The sequence below is a fragment of the Apaloderma vittatum genome, unplaced genomic scaffold (assembly GCF_000703405.1).
Source record: "Apaloderma vittatum isolate BGI_N311 unplaced genomic scaffold, ASM70340v1 scaffold2728, whole genome shotgun sequence".
Classification (NCBI taxonomy): Eukaryota; Metazoa; Chordata; class Aves; order Trogoniformes; family Trogonidae; genus Apaloderma; species Apaloderma vittatum.
This window is the reverse complement of record NW_009732189.1, coordinates 1-21,548: the sequence shown is the minus strand read 5'-3', so window position 1 is coordinate 21,548 and position 21,548 is coordinate 1. Positions and strand designations below refer to the sequence as shown.

Below are 21,548 nucleotides of genomic sequence, written 5' to 3'. Positions count from 1 at the left end.
TCTCACAGCAGCGTAGTGCGAGCTTGCCGTCACTTGTTTTCTCCTCAAGCGGAGTTTTCCCCCTGGAAGAAAGAAATGCACTGATTTTCCACAGATTGGGGTTGTTACAGGAGCTAAATGGCTTTCTTTTACTGCTGTGTTTCAACTTGAAGTTTATAGGCAGGGATTTTTCAGATCTGTGTACTCTGAGAAGTCTCATTGACTTTTAATAGGATTCAGATGTTTAAGGAAAAAAAAAACAAGTCACCCCCGTGGCACTAAAGTACAGTATGTTAAATTTGCAGCAAACTGAAGTATGAAAATTGTAACAAACTGTCAAAGCAATGGCTAACGTTAGGTAAATACTTCAGAAAAAAAGCTACAAAGGAGTATCCCATGTGGTGGTTTTTCCCCCTCATTTTCTTTCTGTGCTTTTCAGTTAACAGATTATTTTCTGAAGGCTCCAGCAGCTTCTCCTGAAGGCATCTCTAAGAACACAATCAGACTATTCACTTTAGATGGAGGTTTTCTTGTTTCCCCTTCTATCAGACTTAAAACTCCCTGCCGTCAACGCAAACATCTACAGCCCTGTGTTTCTAAACCCCAGCAACATTAGTCAGAGAAATCTCACAACACTCAGCAGACACTGCTTACAAGGACGGACTTAATTTATGAACTCCAAATCTGGTGATTTTTGAAACTTTCACATTTTCAAATGAACAAGCTTTCTCTTTCATCTTCCTTTTAAACTATTTGCAGTAGCCCTTGTTCAAAACCACCCAGAGGTTCAGCTACTTGACCACTGGAGCTGCAGTACATAGCTCAGCAGACACACAATTAAAACCCCCGTTTCATCGGGCCCCCACCCCAGGAAGCTAGGGCAGGGTTGTCAGCCACTGCTTAAGAGTTTTGGGCATCTTCCTTTCCAGCAGTCAAGGCAAGAGAACTGGGACAGAGCAACTGGTGTAAGTAAACTCACAGTATTTTAAAAACCACAAACAAAAAATAAAATTTGCCATCTCTGTGTTTTTTTGGAGATACAGAGTAAATGTGCTGATCAGCGCAAGAAAATCAGACTCACGGTTTCTAGTCTGAAATCTCCCACTTGCACTTAACAGGAAAAAAAAAAACCTCTCCCAAAAGCCAAGAGCGAAGCAAAATTTCATCTATAATATAGCAAAATGAGACTACTCAAAGGATTTTAAATTATGCAGATGGGGGCTCTTATTCTATTACTAGTCTAAGTTATACCCCATTTCAGTCAGTTTATGATCCAAGAATGTACTTTTCTTTAGCTCCCAGATAAAAGCTTTCTACTCTCATTTGAATCTGCCAGTGGTAAGCTGTCAAAAAAGATAATCAGGCCTGTTCATTTTCAACACAGTTAGCTTTTTGCTGACTTAATTGTCTGGATTGTCTATACCAACAGGTATTCTTATCAGCTTAACTTGTCATAAGCTTGTATCCTTAGCAGAGCCACTGACTGAAAGGAAGCTTACAGGGCTGCTTAGGGTCATCTAGTGGATACAGTAACAGCAAGCAGAATTCAAATCAAATTCTCGTTCCTCCCCATCAGTTTTAACACTCAACCTTCTGATAATTTATGGAGATCATTAGAGCATAAAAAGATTAGCTGGATTAAAACCAGCCATCCTCAGGGCTGAGTACTGCAGACTGTGATGCAAAAGAGGACTTCAACATGACACTGGTCTTCCAGGCCTCTAACTCTTTTCCTCATATACTTTAAGAATGAAAAATTATACTTTGCACACACACCTCCATTCTAAAGAAAATTCTGCTGCGCTGCTCTTCAGTCTAAGGAGCTGCCATAAAAGCACCTGTCCAATAGCAGCTCCCGATTCAAAGAATAAACTCAAATCTTTGCAAAACACAAGGGTGAGAACTGGTATTTTATTAACCTATTTTACGGACCCTCGAGAGAAAAATGAGTCCTGTCAATGGCTCGTCACTGCATAAGACTAGTATCAGAAGACACGGCATTATTTCACTTTTACATCTCTCCCTCAAGAATACTCTCTTTGGCGAAATAGTTCAAGGGTAGCCATCAGAAAGTCTCTTGCAGCAAGGTACAGCACACAGACCCAAGCCACAATAGGACTTCATCAACAAAAATAAACACATTAAAATTCAGTTTGACAAGCAACACAAATGTTTGCAACACCACAGCCCTGGTAGAAGACAATACTTTGTACCACGGGTCAACCTTCCTTTCAAATCCATACAAGTATGTAAAGTATTGCTGAAACTAAGTCACAAAGGATGGAATTTAGAAGTTTCTGAGGTAGCCACCTAATTTTCATTCATTTATTTATTTATAGTCAGATTGAGTGAATTACTCTTTTGGACCTAAATAACCTCTTTTAAACATGTACTATACAACAATATATATACTACCAAACTTTTTTTGAAAAACTGTTATTTCAGCTATAAACAAGTTTCTTGCAAAAATTGAAGATGACTCCCGCTTGAAGAAATGAGAGGGCAACAGATGACTGCAGTAGATTCGAGGGACAGTCACAAACTCTTACACGGGCAGATTTCAAGATGTGGGTTTGAGGCACGCTCAGCATATCTGAAGATCTGGTTAACGACATTTACAAGCTGTGCCCATCAAGCCATTCATCACTCTGAAGAAGATTTTCAGACTGAAGTGTCTGGCATATTTTTTTCCCCCCAGGATGCTTTGCATAGTTCTATTTCGAATAAGTTACCCAGGTTGTTTGTCCTATATATGCATTTGTATGCCTATTCATACCGACTCCCTTACCCATTAAAGAACCTGCATAAGTAATAATCAGATTGGGTTGTAGGCGGGGTAAGCAATCTTAAGAGAAAAAAGTTTTTCTACAACTTACGTGCTTTGAATGAAACTCCAGTTTCTTCTTCTGAAGAAATTCTTGACAGGCAGCTCATTTACACATACCATTAACTCATCTTAAATACAGCCTTTAGCTTTTACTGGTGTGTGGTCAGTTGCCAGCAACAGACATACAAACCCACCAGCAATATGAAGCTTAAAATGGTAAAAAGAAGACACACTTGAAGAGAAATCTCTTTATAGTTTAAAAAATAAAAACTGGCAAAACTTTAAAAGAGGAACATCCCATTCCAAACAAAATTTTAACATACACTTCCGTGCTAAGAGTCTGGATGTGAGCCTCACAGAAGCTGCCAAATAATAAAGAAAGAATACCTAATCTTTCACATTACTCGTATCTGTGATTTTGCTTTCCTGGCTTACATGACCGTTGGCATTTTTACTAGATTGATCTACATCCTCTATTTTATTTTCTACTTCCATAGCAGTGCTTTCCACAGGACTGTGGGAAGATTCTTCATCTATTTCTGCTTCCATTTTTGTGACTACATCATGTTCTTTTTCTTCCACATCCATTCCTTCCTCTGTTTGTGGCAGCGTGTGCTGAACTTCTTCCTCTGTTTTACTTTCTGAGTCCTCTTCTTTCCTCTTTGCTTTAAACACATCAACTCCCATCATCCTCAGGTAATGAAGTCTCTCATTCTTGGGCACAAAGGCACGGAGTGATGTCTTTCCTTGCCAACCACACAGCACTATAGGACACTGGAGATCATCAGGTTTTCTGTAAATAAGCAATTACATTTCAGTCAACTAGGAGAAAGTTAATCTACAAATCTTGATTTTATACCCTGATAAATATGTGCACAATCTTTAACAGTGAATGTATTTTATAAGTATTCATAGAAGATGCAAGGATATTGGTCTTAACTTCAATATCTGAATAGGCACCTGTTCGTCTACAAGCAAGCGGAAAAAAAAAAAAAAAAAGCTCAATGCTATTAAATTTCTGCAACAGGCAAAATAATTTTCTGGCTCTGGTTTCAAAATTAATACAAGCAACAGCAAGGTGAAAGTAGTTTACATTTAAAAAGTTCTCACGAGCTTCTATTACTACCTCATCAACAAAAATGAACAATGAAAAATTTTTCACTTTTTCTATTCCAGATGCTGGACTTCACAGGGAAACAAACAAACCAAGTCACACGCAGCGATACTGCAGACCTCTGGCAGAACTATGAGCTCTCCTTTAGAAAGCCAAATCCTAAACAATTGTTTTAAGAATAAGCAGGCAAGATAGCTCCTTCCCGTGTCATCCTCTTTGTATCCTGTCTGGCTTTTACTGTTAATCTCACTCCATCTCTGCACCTTGACTTCTGTTTTTGCTGAATGAAAATGAATTCTTGTCCGAGTTTTAAAACTGTGCAAATGGAAATCAACACATCTACTTACTCAGGGTCTGGGTCGTACTTCAGAACTATACTTCCCATCGCTACAGAGAAGACGGGTAGGGGAGAACAAAACCAAAATGATGTGTTACTTGGTACAACACTAACATGATTATAATTTAAAAATGTTCAAGAAAACAAGTTTTTAGATAGCCACACAGCATGGGTTGATTAGCAGTAATCTACATCAGCAAACTACAGACAACATCAGGTTTTATATAGTTAACAAAAGCTATTGCCAACCCTGCCCCCTCCCAAATCCCAAAGAAACAAATTAGAATACAAAACCACATAATGGATTAATTTACTCAGTGAATCCAGCAAGGAACTTTTACTAAAGCAAACTGAGCAGAAGAGTGTGTCAGCCCAAACTTAAGAAAAATTGTTCTTTCTGTTTTGCCTCATCAAACCCTGAAGTATAAAGACCATAGATGACTTGGAAATAAAACAACAAAAGACTGACAATCAGTCTTCACTTCTTCAAGCATCTGGCATAGAGGAAATAAAAATTTTATATGAGTACACACCGCTCCCCCTGATTAAGAAAATAAAATCTGAATAACCATATTTGATAGATCGGTAGCATATAAAAAAATCTTTGTTCAACAGGTATTTTAAATGCTGCTTCACAGAAGTCGAAAGTTTGGCAACTCTTCCGTTCTCTAGAGTTCATAAAACTTACAGGCTGCGGTCAGAAAGGACTACAGCTTCTCGTAGCACACTGAGTTTCCGTAAGGCTTACTTATCTAATTAACAAGTACATTTAAGATAAATTCAGTCAAAATTTTTAGCAAACACAGTTTGTGTGACAGGACTTTCACAGCCTTCCATGTAGCATGCAATAATCATTTTGTAATAGCACAAATCCGAAGGCTTACCCATGTCTTTGACTTTCTTCTGTGTTTCACTGCTAAATTTACTTAAGAATGGATTTTCCTGGGTTAGCAGAATTTTAACATCTTCTATGCAGACACTTACAATCCTTGCATGAATGAACGGGTACAGAGTATAAATTCCCTGTTTAATAAACAAATATAATTATTTCAAAATGCAATCTCTGCTTTCTGAAGGAAAAAATGTTAAAACCACTATGTCCTTTAGCTAATATCCTTAAACAGTTTTCCCATTTTAAACCACACTGAATAGGCACATGATTATTAATCCGACAAAGTTATTGCCAGCTGTGCTATACAGGCTCTAGAGGAAACCAAAGTATCTCCTTTGAAAACACAACACTGCGTAATTACCTCTTGTGCTAGTCTGAAAGCACATCCAAACTGTTCACCATCACTGTTGCGAGACCAGACTTTTATCCCCGTGTTAATAACCTGCAAACGGCAAAGCCAATAAGCGTTATTAAGGAGTAGGAGTTCTAAATTAACACTCTGAACTTTGTTTATCCTCAACTATTTGACTAAAAAGACGAAGAAAGGATAATTCTGCTGTGACATTTGTTCGTTTGTGCTGAACGCTGAATTAAATTATTGTGAAAATTCATTCGAGAGCAAAAAGAATTCCAACTATCACAGTGTAGGTCTCTCTCAACATAAATGCCTTTTACTCCCTTCCACGTTGAAAACTGAACACCGGCAGTCTTAAAATGAGGGCAATGAACTATTAAAGATCTAATTTTCACTTCGGTTTGAGTAAGAATTTTCTGGGTGATTCTGGGAAAGTCAACCAAGGATAGCATTTTAAAAAACGCACAAGTGCTTAATATTAGGACACTATATCCTTTGTGGTACTCAAAGTCTCACTGCCTAATATAATGCACCAGTTTCCTAAAATTTTGTCAATTATGTAGCCACTTCCTGCATGTGGGACAAAAGGGTAATTATTTACCCATCTCAAAGATCTGTTGCAAAGATGTAATTAATATCCTTGGAAATTTCCAAGATTTGACTGAACAAGGCCCCAAACTATATCTTATCTAGTTTTGAAGTAAGCTCTGCTTGGGGCAGGAAGAAAGCTGGACCGGATGACCTTGTTCTAACTTAAATTATTCCACAATTAAGACAAACCTTTAGCGTTTGCAAGGTATTTTCCATGGGGAGTCATACTGAAAAATAAATTAATGTAATTTTCCCTCCAATTCACAAAAACTACTTCTTGTCCCATTATATTCAGCTTAACAACTTTTCAAAATCTTCAGTTGTTGAAACTGCTTTGAAACAACATCCCCATGTCACAGAGCCAGCTAACAATTCAGCTGAAGTTATCCATTAGGTTTTGGTAGGCTTTCAGAGCTCTTAATACTTTTATAAATAAGGGGCTCATGAATACAACCGTGTCAATGTAAACCCGTGAGCACACCTAAGTCCACAAAAAAAATGCTGGTACACACAGAGTGGTTATATACTCCCTTCCTCCCAGTTCCCTTCCATCTGCCAAAACAACCTACCAATTTTAATCTTGGAGACTGTTAATTACCTCTCAGATACAACCATTCATCTCTTTAACAGAGGGGAGGGATAAAGAGGAAAATATTTATCCAGACTTAAAAAAAAAAAGTCTATCAGAGGACTAATCCTTTAGAGAAACAATGAGCTTGGCAAAAAAGTTCAGGGAGAGATCCACGGATGCTTATGACCTCCACGGTGAAAACCTGAAGAGATGAACCATACCTTCATCTTCTCACTGTTGTTCAGAAGCACGTTCCTCAGCTCCTTAGAAACCATGTATAGCTGTCTCTTCTTTCCCTCTTGAGTTCGAGTTAGTAAGTTCATCTTGGGAAACGATGGGTCCAATGCATAAAACTTCCTGTGGCCATAATATTTGTTTTGATTTACTGAGCAGTCCATTTGCTCAAATTGTCTCTGCAAACACTTAACACTTTGGCTCCAGAACACAAAGATAAAACTTTCTAAGATGGATGACATCAGAAGAAACATCACAAGAGAGCTGTCACAGACACTAAGATACACTCGAAAATTTACAATGCAAACTATAGTTGGCTATTTTCACTTAAGAAGAGTTTAAGGGTTGAGAAGAAGGGCATCTAGGGCAAAGTTAAGGAAAAAGTTTTATGTATGACCAACTAGACTCATATTTTGTGATGAACTGAACTACTAGGAATCTTAGTGCCAAAACAGAAACATTTTTTTCTTACTGGATAGAAAGGAACAACGGATCATCTTCTGGGAGAAACACAAAAGGGTCTTCTTTAAAACCAAACAACTTCATTTTTTTAGATGGTGGTGGTCTAAAAAGAAAATACCATTGCATCGTTAGTTTTACTAAAAGTGCTTGGCTTAAAATCAGTATATTCAGTTCATTCGGTCAACACTTGCATTATGGTAATGATAGTATGCCAAACAGAATATTGTCATTTTCCTGTGCTTCAACACTACCCACAATTAAACTTCTTAAAATGAGGAAGCAAAAGAGTGCTTGAAAGCAGAAACCACAATCCAAAGTTAACAGAGATTTCTGAGGGGGTAATTGTGAATACAGCAAAGGTATTCCAAAGGTTAACTTCTGAAAGTAGTTTCTTCCTTAACAGAGAAGAAAGGACTAACAGACTTTGCAAATGCTAGTAAGAGAAGTGGTTATTTTCCGAACTTGCTGAAATACAAGACAGAAAACATGGAAACAGGACAACTGAGCAAACTCGTTAATTCTTCTTGATCAACCTCTAAATGAGTCCAGTAACAAAAGAACTACAGAAGACTCAGCAATCAGAAAGTTGTCACCGGACAAATACTTAGAAATGGTCTCTTACCCACACACTCCCTCCTTTTTGCTCTGCTCAGTGTCTGAATTCTGCGATTCTTGCATTTTCTTAGACTCTTCATTTTCAGAAAGAGCTGGTTCTTCAGTAATGCATTCAGAGCCACTATCTGAATTAGTCGCTGTCACTTCAGTATCTCCTGTTCTTTGTGGTAACTTCTGATGAACCTATTCAAAATTATAGTATTTTCAACAAAGCAAAAGCAGTATGCAACTTGGAACAAATGGTACCTCCGTTCTCTCTTTGCGTGTGCTTACTTCTTACCAATTTGTATGTAAGTCCATTTCAGGAGTTAATCCGATTACAAAGTCAAGAAACCGTTACACATTGCACTTCCCTCTAGTACCAATCTGGACAATTTCTTACTAACTGTCCAAGAAACTATTTTTTTTACCACTTACAAATCATGTTTGAGCACTCACAGAGAAGGCTATTTTCAATCAGGATCTGCTGCTTTCCTCTCAGCACTCACAGTGACAAATACATCCTCATGCTGCACACTTTCTGCAAGAGTGCTATAAGATTAACCTTAGAACAGCATCAACTATTTGGGTGACGCTTCCTTCTGAATACACATTTTCTCCTTACTGCCACATACATTTTACTCATAGGGTCTTCTAATGAAGCAAATCAAATAAAAAGAAACAGCTAAAAGGGCTTCACACAGCAAGTTTCTCTCCAAGATATGAACAATCCAAAAGATGAAATAAATCGCATCAATTTAAAATCCTGTTGACAGGATTTTAAAGCCAATTGACAACAAATTGATTAAAGTCAGATGGCTGAAGCCGCTGCTGCTCCTAACAGTTTTACATTCATTCCCTCTGCTGCTCATCTGCTAGACTAATCTGCTAGCGAATTCCTCCTGAGCAACCAGTCACAGGGTAAGATAAACTGGAATCAGAATTTGGTTACAACAGAGCAGAAAAAAGCCTTCAGCAGAGGGACATCAACCCAGCTGAAGGAAGCGACAGCTTCAGCTACCCAATTTAATCTGCTTCTATAATTCTTTCAAAGCCTTAATTTTGGGTTCAAGTTCTATCTTGCTATTTTACTATTATTTCAAAATCCTCCCTCTTTTTTTTTTCCTATTTTTTTAATAGGAATTTTAAGGAATTTAGGAATTGATTTTCACTTCTTTCAACACTTTGAACTATAACTAAAGGGCAGATACAAAACAGTTATAGTATGTACACTTTCCAAAAAAAATCCAGCAATGTTATTAAAAGTCTATGTTTTAGCTCTCTTAAAAGGAGTTACCTTAGGCTGGCGTTTATTCCATGGCATTGGAGATTTTTTTATTAACACAGCCACAAAGAAACCTCCTGTGTTCTGGTGATGTGGCAATATCCTAAGACTAGAGGGGAAAAAAAAAAGTTGCAGTATATTCAGCACTCAGGCTCTCACAAAATACTGTGTCACATTTATATTAACTTTCAGGGTAAACTAAGTATTCCTAGTAGGACTGTGCAGGTTTAATTTATCAGGCTAGAAATAGGATCTAAAATAGAGCATTCTGGCAAAATAACTTGCACCGGTGCAAGGCATTCATCTCACCATTCACATCTGAACTCTAATGACTCGTTTCTAAACACTATTTTTAGAATAGCTATGTAAAGTCTTTCATAGTAAATAAGCCGCTCTTAAAACGTTCAAGTTTTACGTACCCTTCCTGTACTTTTGGCTACGTATCTCTATTAGATGGCAAAGAATGACCTGCTTGTGTCAGTACTTATTCCTTTAAAGTATCTTTCAACAATTTCTCCCAGCTGACTGGAATTTAAACGTTGTGTACTGCCATTATATATGAAACAATCAAAATATATTCAACACATTCCTAAACTCACCTAATTATAATTTGTCCCTCATCATGCAAGGTAACCATCAAAACTTCATAAAATATATTCTGGAAAAACTTACCAACGCTCTAGATTCATCGCCTTTAGCTTCTCTTCATCTTTTACGGGAAACATAGTGGGACGTATTTGTGTTTGTCTGCCTGAAGGCACATCTTTCCACTCTTCAAACCATTGCCCATCTTTCAGCATTACCTTCAAAGGAGTAAACATAAATACTGTGAAGAACACAGGTCACAATTTTACAGGTTTTAATCAAAATATTTTTAATCCAGACTTTGGATACCAAGAAGTTCTTTGCTGGTATAGTAAATAAAACTCTTTAAAGTGTATTGTTCCTTTGTGCATTGCACAAAGCATAAGGCTCTTGCCAGCTGTACCTCTTTGCTTCACTTTGTATGCTTCAAAAACTATGCACTGAAGTAAAGATTGGTCTGGAATCAACTGCAGTGATCTCTGATAACTTGCTAGAACATAGAGAACACCAAAATACAAAGGACAGTGGTGGACTATATAAGATGTGTAAGCAATCAGATTGAGGATATACTACTACTTCGAGACTGGCTGTGAAACATTCTGCAACGGGCAGCTTTCAAAAGAAAAACGTTACTGCAGTCTAACAGAGGCTAGAAACAAGGAATCTCAGTTTCATTATGTAAGAAAGATGCAAGAGTAAAACAAAACAGCTTGGCAAGCACAGAGCCCCATGACACAAGTGTACATAGGTCAGAGACAGAAATGCTCTCAAAGAAAGTTGCTGAAGAACTACGTCCCCTTGAATTTTCTACTTGAATTTCTGTAGGTTTATTCAGGACTCAGAACACATTTATAAATCCAATCTAAGATACTGTGCAGACATAATATCACCTCATTCCAGCTAAGAGTCACAGCTTTTGAAGGATCCCTGGGATATGAGCAGTTAGAGTTACAACTCTTGCAGCAAGGCATGCCGAATGCTCTTTAAGCAAGAATATCAGAATGAAAAAAATACAAAACACAACCAAAGAAAACAGGGAAAAATTTTACTTCAGAGCTCTAGATGACTGATTCTGTACCGGACTCAAGGTGACATCCATGGATGCATGGGGTAAAAGCATAAAATTATTGATGGAAATGAAAGCTTGTTTTTGTTGTTAAGGCAACAAAATAAAGAAGTCACAGTGACGGTGACTTCAGGACTGGCAAATACAATGTTTTCATAAATCTCGCTGTGATTGACTTGAAGGTTTAATTAAGTGTTCTGCTGGAAACTGAAATGTAAGATTTATCTTAGATCACCATTTCGCTAAGCATGTCAGGTACGTAGATTTCCGAGTCATGAAATCTGACATTTCTCAGCCAGATTTGATCAGAGCACACCTAAATATCGTGCCTTTACATGTTCCTGAAATAGAAATGACTGTATTTCCAGAATTAGTATTTGAAGTCCAAACACGCTATATGTCATGTTGCTAAGATGGAGATGAGATAGACTCTGTTTCTGAACTGTTCTTTGCAAGTTATGGGTTTAGCTCGGGAGAAATAAACAATGGGACTGATAAATAACCGGCAGTTCAAACAAGTCTGAACTATTTTGGATGTGTACCAGAATAACTGCCTAACAGCTCTGCTCTGTTTGATTTTAGATTACCAGCCCAACCACACAATGCAACTAGTAGAATGACAAAGCATCAAACTCAACTCTGCTGTAGTGCACTTTTCACCACTCTCGTTAGGGCAGAATCAAGACTAGAAGTGATGCACAAGTAGATTAACAGAACTGGAGTTAGAGGGTGTCTTCCTTCAAGACTCTGAAATAATTCATTGGAGTTCACTCATCGTCTGGCTTAAAGAGAGACTACTGAATACCATTTCCAACCACCAGCGTCCCTTGAACAAAACCTTATTTTCATTGTGCTGCTTCCAGAGATTTGCAGTCAACCAATGCTCAGGAATAGTCAATGTCACAGAGCTCCCACTAAACAGGTTTCACAAGGAAACAGAAGACTGCACCATGTAAAAACAGCACCAAAGCAAGCAAATACATTCACTGACAAGATTGAAAAAATACAGTAAATAAGAGCTGAAGAAAATCTTGCAAACTTGCAACACATTTTATTAGTCTGCTCTTAAGAATACCCATCAGGGAGACTTATATTTCAACTGTGAACAGAGAAATAAATGTTACAGGGAATACAATATACTCTTAGTGATCTTTATATAGAGAGAGATATAGATATATATCTAAATATATCTATAGATGTATTATAGATATATCTATATTTCTAAATTAAGATCAGAGAGCCATAGTTATGCATTTTGGATTTATCCTTCAGGTACAAGCACAAAATTGCAAGAGACTAGTGAAATGGTGAGAGAAGACAGAATAACTAATGGTGTTGCAAGGACACATGCTCATAATTAAAATTTAATCAAAGCTTCTTTCACTCCTACGAGGATGGCCTTCTACTCCTCTTGATTATAACTCTTAAAAGGAAGCTGAAGAAGCACTGGGATTTTTTTACTTCTCTCTACTAGTCTGTTTCCAGGCCTGAACAGAATACAGAATTCTATTAATATTCTAGGATTACTCACACCACTGCAGGTTTTATAGCTTATTTCCAGAACGTATTTAACAGCTTTTACTTCCAAGTGATTCAGATGGACCAGCTGAAGAACTGTATAATCTAACACTCACAGACTATAAAGATGGAGTAGGCGGAGGGATAACTTAAAAACTGTTCTGAAATTATGTTGCCATCTACAGGCCACATGTTCACCATAGAAAAGGGAATTATACTGAGAAAGTAAAGGAGAGAGAGCAAAGAAAGCTACAGTAAAAAGGGGAGAGCAAATGAGGAGACAAGAAACTACCATCAGCAAGATTTTTAGCCCTCTCCTGTACAATGCTGTATTGTCTAGAACTCTAACCATCCAATCACTACTTCAGCTCAGTCTCATGGTTTAAAATGCTACGCTTCAAAATCTCCCTAATGTAACACCCTACTGCAGACCAAGAACCTCACAGAAATACCAGGTTAAGTACCTTCCATTTCGTAATTCCTGGCATCCTCTTCAAACCTGGTAACTCAGAAGAGACATCAGCAAGTTCTAAGGCACCTGAAATCCCAACAATACAAACATTCTTGGAAATAGAATGACATCTGTGTTCCTAATTAACCTTTTAAAAATTCATTTTCTTTCAGATTTTAAGACTGTTTTAAGACTTGCTTTTTAAAACTTTCAAGGAATAAAATGTTATAGTACTGTGCAAATCAATAAGAAAGTTGGTAAGAATTGTTTGTATTAACTACAGAAGTTTGCATTCTATAAATTAACCAAAACGTAATGGTTAGATGCTTTTTGTAACAGCTGCATACAATAATACTCTACAACCTGTATCACTAAATATCAGTGTTTCTGGTAATAGTCATAGAAGTTTTTATTCTCACTTACCTGGTATTTAGATTTATTATACTGATTAACTATTTTTAAAAGAAGTGCTTCTTGGGATGACTAAGTCTTTTAAAATGCTTGATTTATTCTCATTTTATGAATTTAAAATCTTAATATATTCCAGTGTGAGAGGAAAAAGAATTTATTTTTTTTTTTTTTTAACAGAAAGGAAAATCCCAAGCTATTTATCAGTAAGGTTAAGTTCTGTCAACCGAACAGGACAAAAGACTACGTGCCCAAAATATGTCAGATTACAAGAAACATTAACAGAGTATAATTTAGTCTACTGAATAAAAACTTTCAGTTGCCCTAAGCACAGAAAGAACAAATTAAAAACCTACTGTTTAGACAGATGATCTTTCTAGAGAAGAATAATCTTATAGTTTCTTTTTAATGGTTCTGCAAAGTTATTTAACAGTTAGGTAGGCTTTTCCTCATGTTAAACACAATTTATCAACCTGCTCTACATGAGTAATCATTTACTATTACAGTGACAGTTTATACAAGTCTTAAATAAATGATATATGAGTTCATAGACAAATTCCAAAATGAAATTTCCAATTCAATTAAACCTGACGTTTGCATCTGTCCCTTGAATACTCCTGCCGACCTGCAGCACAACTTTAACTGATACCTCGAGGCTACACCAGATCACGAGCTAAATAGTCTCATCATAAGTAGCACAATTCCTGTAAAGAAACATGGTACAAAAGTGCCATTTCCTTATCCTTCAGCCCTAAGGTAAAAGAGCGCTCTGAACTGCTCCACAAGCAGAAGTGTGACACCATGCTAGGAACTACGTTAACACCCAAGAGCCAACAAACCTTCTGGACAGTCCCGAGGAAATCCCTGAGGTCCGACAGCCCTCGTAGACCATGGCACTACCTCATCCTCCTTTAGCAACACCTTTATTCAAGCCCGAAGGATAATGTTCGCCCACTGGGACACATCATACCCTGCAACGGAGGCTCAAAGTACCACCACTGGGCAGAGTCAAGAACGGAATGCCACAGCCAGTGAAGATCCTTGGCTCTTAGTATTCAATTTGCCCCAGGTGCTGGAATTGCTGGCTTCCATTAACATCTGTACTGCTCTGCGCTTCAAACTAGCTCCTACCACTTTCCAATCTTGTCGTCATTAAACTTGTCTCTGGTGTGCTACAGCCTTCAATAAGCCAAGTATACTACAATTTAGTGGACATGTCTGTGTTCTCGCACTCAATGTGCCACAGAAACTGGCCCTAAAAATAAATGTCCTTCGAGTAGAAATTAAATAGTTAATTACTAACTACCTACAGGCATTTCAGCTAAATTGCTGTTTCTGAGACAATGAAATTTCAGGCATTATTTGGGGGCAGAATAGTGATAGGTAAAAAGAAAACATCACACAAACAAGCTACTCTCCCTCCAGAGCCCACCCAGCATCCAGGAGCAATCCACCCAGCAAATCCAGGAGCTGCTTCTGCTCTGTATAAGGCTCAATTTCAAGTCTGTGGAACTTTTCCTGCAAAATCCAATTAGACTTCTCCAAAACTTCAGGCTACTGACTCAGAAAAAACTGTTCACTAGCCCAAGACCAGAAATTTGGGCTTCTAAACCCTACTACTACAACTCTTCCACCTCTTGTTAGTTCAGATGATGAAGACTTAACAGCAACTTAGACAAGCTCTCATATGCAAGTCAAAAATAAAAAAGCCATGAGCCTAAGGACATTAAGACTCCAAGCCTGTCAAGATGCGTGTCGAAGGATGCTAAAAGTGTCAGTGGCTCCCACTTACTGGTGCACAGCAACGTTGCTCTAACTGCCTAAGTAAACGCTGGGCTTTTTACTGCTTTGGCGTAGAGCAGTAATGTCCCACGCCATGTATTCTGAAGGAAATATGAATGTCAGACATGGCCTCCACCCGATCTAGGCCCATTTAATGCTACTGCTTATAATAATACCACTGAAATCCTCCTGGTACCAAAAAATTGCTGCAGTTTTGCACACTAGGAGCACGTTGCCTAGATTAAGCTTATCACCACTACTATCATACCCATATCCCTTTTCAGGCTAAGAAAAAAAGATCTCCCCACACCGTCCAAGCTCGCATTCTCACCTTGACTCTTTTCCAGTAGAGACGCAATCACAGCTTCATTTTCGATAGGATTCAACGAACACGTGGAATATACCATTCTTCCACCCTCCGCCAGCTGTTCAACACCACGGGTTGCAATTCTTAACTGCAATCTAACAGAACACTCTTGGTCTGGCCAGGTATCATTGTGAGGAACCAGAAAGATCTGCCATCAAGCTTCTTACAGGTGAAGCTATATCGCAGACACATAATTCCCCAAGGCCTAAGCCAGCACCTATTGAGTTCCACAGCTGTCAGCAGTACACAAATTAAAGTCAGTTTTAAATAAGTCAGCTTAGTGCAGTCTGTACTGCAAACACACAGTTAGACCTATTAACACAGCAGTTAGGTCAAGCATTAACAAAACTGCATACCTTCTAACAAAACACTCCATATTTTGTTCTTTCTAGTGCCCAATCAAGTTTGTTATAAAGTACTCAGCACTAGAAAAAATAACACCCCAAAACCCAACTCCTCTTAGAAACCTAGAGTTAAAATGAGGAGCAATCCCACTATTACAAACATCACAGACAGTACAGCTTAGCTGGCATTGGCCTTCTGAGAAAAGTATCACTGAGCTAGATCACTGGCTTATACTCTATCTGCCTACATGGAACTAAAATTAAGTCTGTTGTTATGAACAAGTTACCAACCAGTAACAAGTCACCGCAGGTCAGCTGAGTCACAGTAACTGACAGAATTCCCAGCTTGTTACAAACACACAGTAAAATGTTCTCAGCTTTTTCATACGTGTTTAAATTACGGCTTTTTACTATGTGCCTGCACTAGGCTAAGTACTCATTCACCATCAGTTAAGATAAACCAACCTCAGGTAACTGAAACTATTTATGTACAGTATTCTAAAAACTTTAAAACTTTCCTATTAAATTCTACAAGTATCTCTATTTTCCAACAGTATTTTGTGACCAGATGGGTAGATGAAGGGAGAGCAGTGGATGACATACACCTTGACTTCAGTAGGGCTTTGGATACTGTCCCCCGTAACATTCTCTTAGGAAAACTCAAGAAAGGTGGGATAGATGATTGAACTGGAGGTGGATTGTGAACTGGCTCAACAACAGAATTCAGAGGGTTGTGATCAGTGGCACAGAGTCAAGTCGGAGGCCTGTGGCCAGTGGTGTTCCCCAAGGATCAGTACTCAGTATCTTTATGAAAAACCCAGATGGTGTACCAGTACATAATGGGTATAAGCTATAACACAGGAAGTTCCACCTCAACATGAGGAGAAACTTCATTACTGTGAGGCTGACAGAGCACTGGAATGGGCTGCCCAGAGAGGAGACTTTCAAAACCTGCCTAGATGCGTTCCTGCATGGCTCACCCTAGATGACCCTGCTCTGGTGGGAGGGTTGGACTAGAGGTCCTCTAGAGGTCCCTTCCAACCCCTAACATGCTATGATTCTATGATTATACCTACCTAAATACTAAGACTCATAACCAAATGATTTGTTTCCTCTTTCATTAGCTACCTTGTCTAAATTAATTCAGTGAACATAAATGTTAGATAATTGTAAGAATACAAGCAATTTAGATTCAGCACCCACTCCTCACATCTGAAATACTATACTTTCTCTGAATACCACATAAACCCTTGATCTGAGAGGAAAGTGACTCTTCTTAGTCTCTGCTTTGTCACATATTAACATGTGAATGCATGCAGATGTTAAAGATATGGGGGGAAAAAAGGAGAGAGAAATGAAAGAAGTGCAGATGTATAATAAGCATTTTTACCCATGGAGCTGCAAACTGTTTTGTGTTGTCCACTTTTTCCACACATCAATGTTTTTCCTCATGGTTCCATCTCCACTGCGATAGAGGTTGAACAGATTTGCATTATTTGTGGGTAAAACTCACTTCATATCCGAGTCATTTAGAGCAGCAAAAAATTAATAGTCCCTCTCCCATGTTAACTAGCTCTATGCTTTACTGTTTGTTTCTACCCTACCTTTATATTTTGGTATCCTGAATGTAAGGTAAAAATTAGAAGCCCTTCAGCTGATCAAATTAATTACCACTTGGAATGAAAGAAGTTCCCCTTGATTTGGTATCTCCTTACCTAAGACAGCTTAAGGCATTCACCTGTTTTGGAAGTCACTATAAATCATAACTTATTAAGCAACCCAAAAAGCATAACTCAGTAACACAAAAATTCTAGCACTGCTTAGCGCAGTAAAATCTGTGTACTGAAGATTGCATGCAAGATACCTGCAGGGGACGTCACATAAAATCCTGTCATAGAAGAGGACCTCCTTTCTTCCATCAACATCTATTTGTAGATTCGGAATGCTGGAAGCATCATGATTTACCACCATGATGCATGGACTGTTTAATCTCTTAGCCTGATGAACCAGTAAATAGCAGCGCTTGTTGTCGACGTCATTAGCAATTACAAAACCCTCTGGGAACATAAAATGTTGGGAAGATGCTTTAGTGGTCAACAGCTAATAATCTTACACAGTTTACTGCCTTATCTTCAAAGCTTTGTAAACCTTTCACTAGAGATTTTTACTTAAAAGAGTGCAGGATACCATTAAAACACAAGGGCTCACAGGCCACTAACTACTCATTAAACATAAACTATACAAAAAAAATTAAGCTCTCATCATGTCTGCTCTAGTCTGAACTGTGAATACATACATATATATACATATATACACACACATAGAGTCCATCTCTCTCCTTCAAGCCAAGGAAGCCCAAAAAGTTTCAAGGAAAAGGTGGGGTACTTCCCATCTCAACACCCAATCACTTTGGGAATTCAATGCGTAGTAAAATGCACTTACTCATCTGCGATAATCAAAATAATCTTCTACAAGAAAAATCAGAAATTCCAAGTAAAAAAAGTTCTTTATAGTTATTCCAGACTTACTGGGGAAAGGAACATTCATGTCTGCGTGCAACATTTCAATGAGTTGTGCAGTCTTAGAGCCAGGTGCAGCACACATATCTAGAATCTATAAACACCAGAAAGTTAAAAAAAACCCTTGTACCTTGTATTTTCTAAGTACTTGAGAAATTTACTATGTATTATTGTTTACATTAAGTATTTTTGCATACATTTGCAGAATTATGATTGTTCTAAGCACTTATTTGCAAAGCCATACATTACAGTTCTGTTCTTTGTATATTTTATCTCTGAGAGCCTAAATTATAAGACTTTGGTTTGCAGGCAAAAACCACAATAGCTGAAAAAAAATACAGATACAGGGATATCGTGTATTTTTTATCAGCTCACACAAGCAATTCCAGCTGAAGTTAACCAGAACTTTACATACACACATTAAGGAGAAAGTTACATTCAAGAGCAAGGAAAACTTTTATTTAATTATCATTAAATAAATCAAAAAACTATGACACAAATGACTATACAAATTTATAAAAGTGAACTGCTACTTCTTCCTCGTACATTTTCATTTTAATGCAAAAAAATCAGGCCAACATAAACTGCTTCTATATCCCGGAAGAAGCACTTGGGAAGCATCTGAGCGACACTCAGGCAGTGTCTGTGCTGTTCTATTCTGCTAACACGTGATCTGTTTCATCATAAACTTGGCTTGTGATGGAGTCATTCACAGAGTCGCTTTCATGGCAAACCATCTGACAGCTAACACTGTTTTCTTAAATAAGGAAGCTTAGAGTCTTTCCTCTTGCCTAGTTAGATTTTCAGAAACACATGACTCAGGGGGCTGATTAGCTCAGTCAGTTGAGCATGGTGCTAACAACGCTAAGGTCGCGGGTTCGATTCCCGTTCAGTCCTCACGTGTTGCCTGATCTAGTCGAGAGAGAGATGGTGTCCCTGGTGGCAGGGAGGCTGGATTAAAATGATCTCCAAGGTCCCTTCCAGCTTAGGCCATTCTATGATTCTATGACTCTACATTCTGGACCTTTAGCTCCAGTAAAAGCTAGCAGGACAAAAGATAGGGACAGATCTGCTGAGAACTTCATGCAAGTCCCTAGCATTAACAAGACTAAAGCAAAAGACAGGCCCCAGAGAGATGCAAAGAGCATTCACTCAGGGCTCTAGAGACCAGGTGATAAAGGTGCTGCCATGCATGCTGAAACTGCAAGAGAGTAGATTTAGATATAAGGAAGAAATTCTACACCATGAGAGTGGTGAAGCACTGGAACAAGTTGCCCAAGAAGTCAGAGATGCCCCCTCCCTGGAAGTGTTCAAGGCCAGGTAGGATGGTCCTTTGAGCAACCTGGTCTAGTGGGAGAGAGGTGTCCCTGCCCACAGCAGGGGGGTGGGAACTAGAATGATCTTCAAGGTCCCTTCCAAACTTAAACATTCTACGATTCTATGCAGCAGCATTAACGTATTATGAAAAATGCTCAGTAGGACAGTGTCATATCTGGTGCTTAAAGGAACAATTGAGATGCTAGAGGTTTCTACTTAGTTCTGTAGATAATGCAAAAGAAAATGGAGAGTAAGCATGCCTCAACATGCTTGAAAATTGTCCGGCAAACTGATGATGAGGGATGAAAAGGAACCTGTGATTCTGGTCATAGCTAGCAGCTCAGAAAGCGAGGCACTAAGGACCAAAAAAAGTCCTAAATGACAAAAGCCAAGGCATCATTACAGCAGCTACTTGCTGTCTTGTCACAAGAGAGGATACAGAACCTGTTCCGAGTCAGATTTATGAGTAAATTTGTGAAACCTATTCCTGCAAAACACTCACTGAAATAGAGTCACATTTGATGTAAAAATTTTATATTGCTAGCTTAGTATAAGCAATATAAGAAGTGTGCAAAAATACCCTCACAGTTTGTGGTTTACACCAAGTTGAACGCATTCACTACCTGTTCAACTCCAGACAAAACTCAAAATGCATGTCTCACGTTAGGAGTGGATCCATCACTGAATTCATTCTTCATTTAAGAGAGATGAGAAGACCTTGCCTCATATGAAATAACCATCAACCCTGTGTCATACAATGGGTTGAGGTGAGAGTTTAAACAAGCCACCTTTAGGAACTAGCTCAGTAGGCAAGATATTATAGAGTTACCTTATGATGAGGGCTAACATTAAGCAGCAGAGGTGGGATCATACTAACAGCCTCCTGACGACTGATATTTCCCTGGAAAAGAAAAAAAGAGAACAAAACTGATAATCTTTTTATTCTGCAAAAACACACATTCCTTTTGCAATAAATTTTTTACATCTCTATGTAGCAAAATATTAAAGCAATCAAAACCACACAATTATAAACTTATAACGAAGTTTTGTTAGCATTTAACACCACCAACAAAATACCAGTATTTCACCTAACCGAAATTTCTGATATGGGAATATTTATTCAAGTGTTATTAACTCTAAGATTTAGTTTCTGCTCAGAAAAGATGAGAAATTGACATCAGCCAGGTGAGATACATCCATGACTAAAGGTAAGTCTTGTTATGTACAGGCATGCACTATCAGATTTAAACACCTCTTTTTTCAATGGCAATTAGTTATTTTACAGAGGCTTACTTTCACATTCCTAAACTTTGGGTTTTATTGTAGTTAAAGCCTTTGGTTGCAATTGCAATTAAAGCCTTTGAAGAAATACTTGTGGCTGCAGTTATATGTCAGAGTCATAGGGTGAATCACTGTCAACTGCAACATAAAATCCACGTTCTTCCAAGACACTTGCCTTCCGAGAGAAAAGGTACAGCCCCAATTTCTCATGCATTTAAATAAAATATGAGAGAAAAAAAAAATCAAGATCTATCCAAAACTTACACATTCTGTCTCGCTAACCAGAAACTGATGAAACCTTTCAAGCTGCGGTGACTTGCGTAAGATTTTTCTACTCAAGTTAGTGTGCCAGGCTAATTCTTCTGGATACCTGGGAGGGGGTGGAAATAGAGACGGACATAAAGGGCAGAGGCAAGAGGAAGACACCCATCCACCGGGTTCAATGCTGGGGATCCGCGGGGCGACTCCTCTCACTTACCAGCTCAGTGCCTGCGGCATTTCGACTTTTTGCCCGTCGACCTCCAGGTCCTGCAGCTCTCTGAAGAACTTCTCCTTCAAGCAGTGCAGAATCTCTTTGGCGTGACTGCGAGCGGAGCGAGAGAGAGACCCGCGGAGGGCGGCCGGATGGACACACCACCTTCTCCAGACACCGCGCACGGCCTCCGGTAC

General features: G+C 38.4%; 1 protein-coding gene across 1 annotated transcript; it reads right to left on the bottom strand.

Annotated features, from left to right (window-relative positions):
- Positions 1 to 3,042: 3,042 nt before the first annotated feature.
- Positions 3,043 to 21,462, bottom strand: NSUN2 (NOP2/Sun RNA methyltransferase family, member 2; the record flags this gene model as incomplete). Its single annotated transcript, XM_009875417.1, has 17 exons — positions 3,043 to 3,599; positions 4,268 to 4,307; positions 5,142 to 5,280; positions 5,511 to 5,591; positions 6,888 to 7,023; positions 7,373 to 7,465; positions 7,985 to 8,160; positions 9,254 to 9,350; positions 9,914 to 10,044; positions 12,875 to 12,948; positions 15,383 to 15,513; positions 17,153 to 17,227; positions 17,627 to 17,819; positions 18,291 to 18,375; positions 20,428 to 20,499; positions 21,144 to 21,249; positions 21,358 to 21,462. Coding segments are annotated over 17 exons (2,140 nt in total), but the record flags the coding sequence as incomplete, so codon positions are not given.
- Between the last annotated feature and the right edge of the window lie 86 nt (positions 21,463 to 21,548).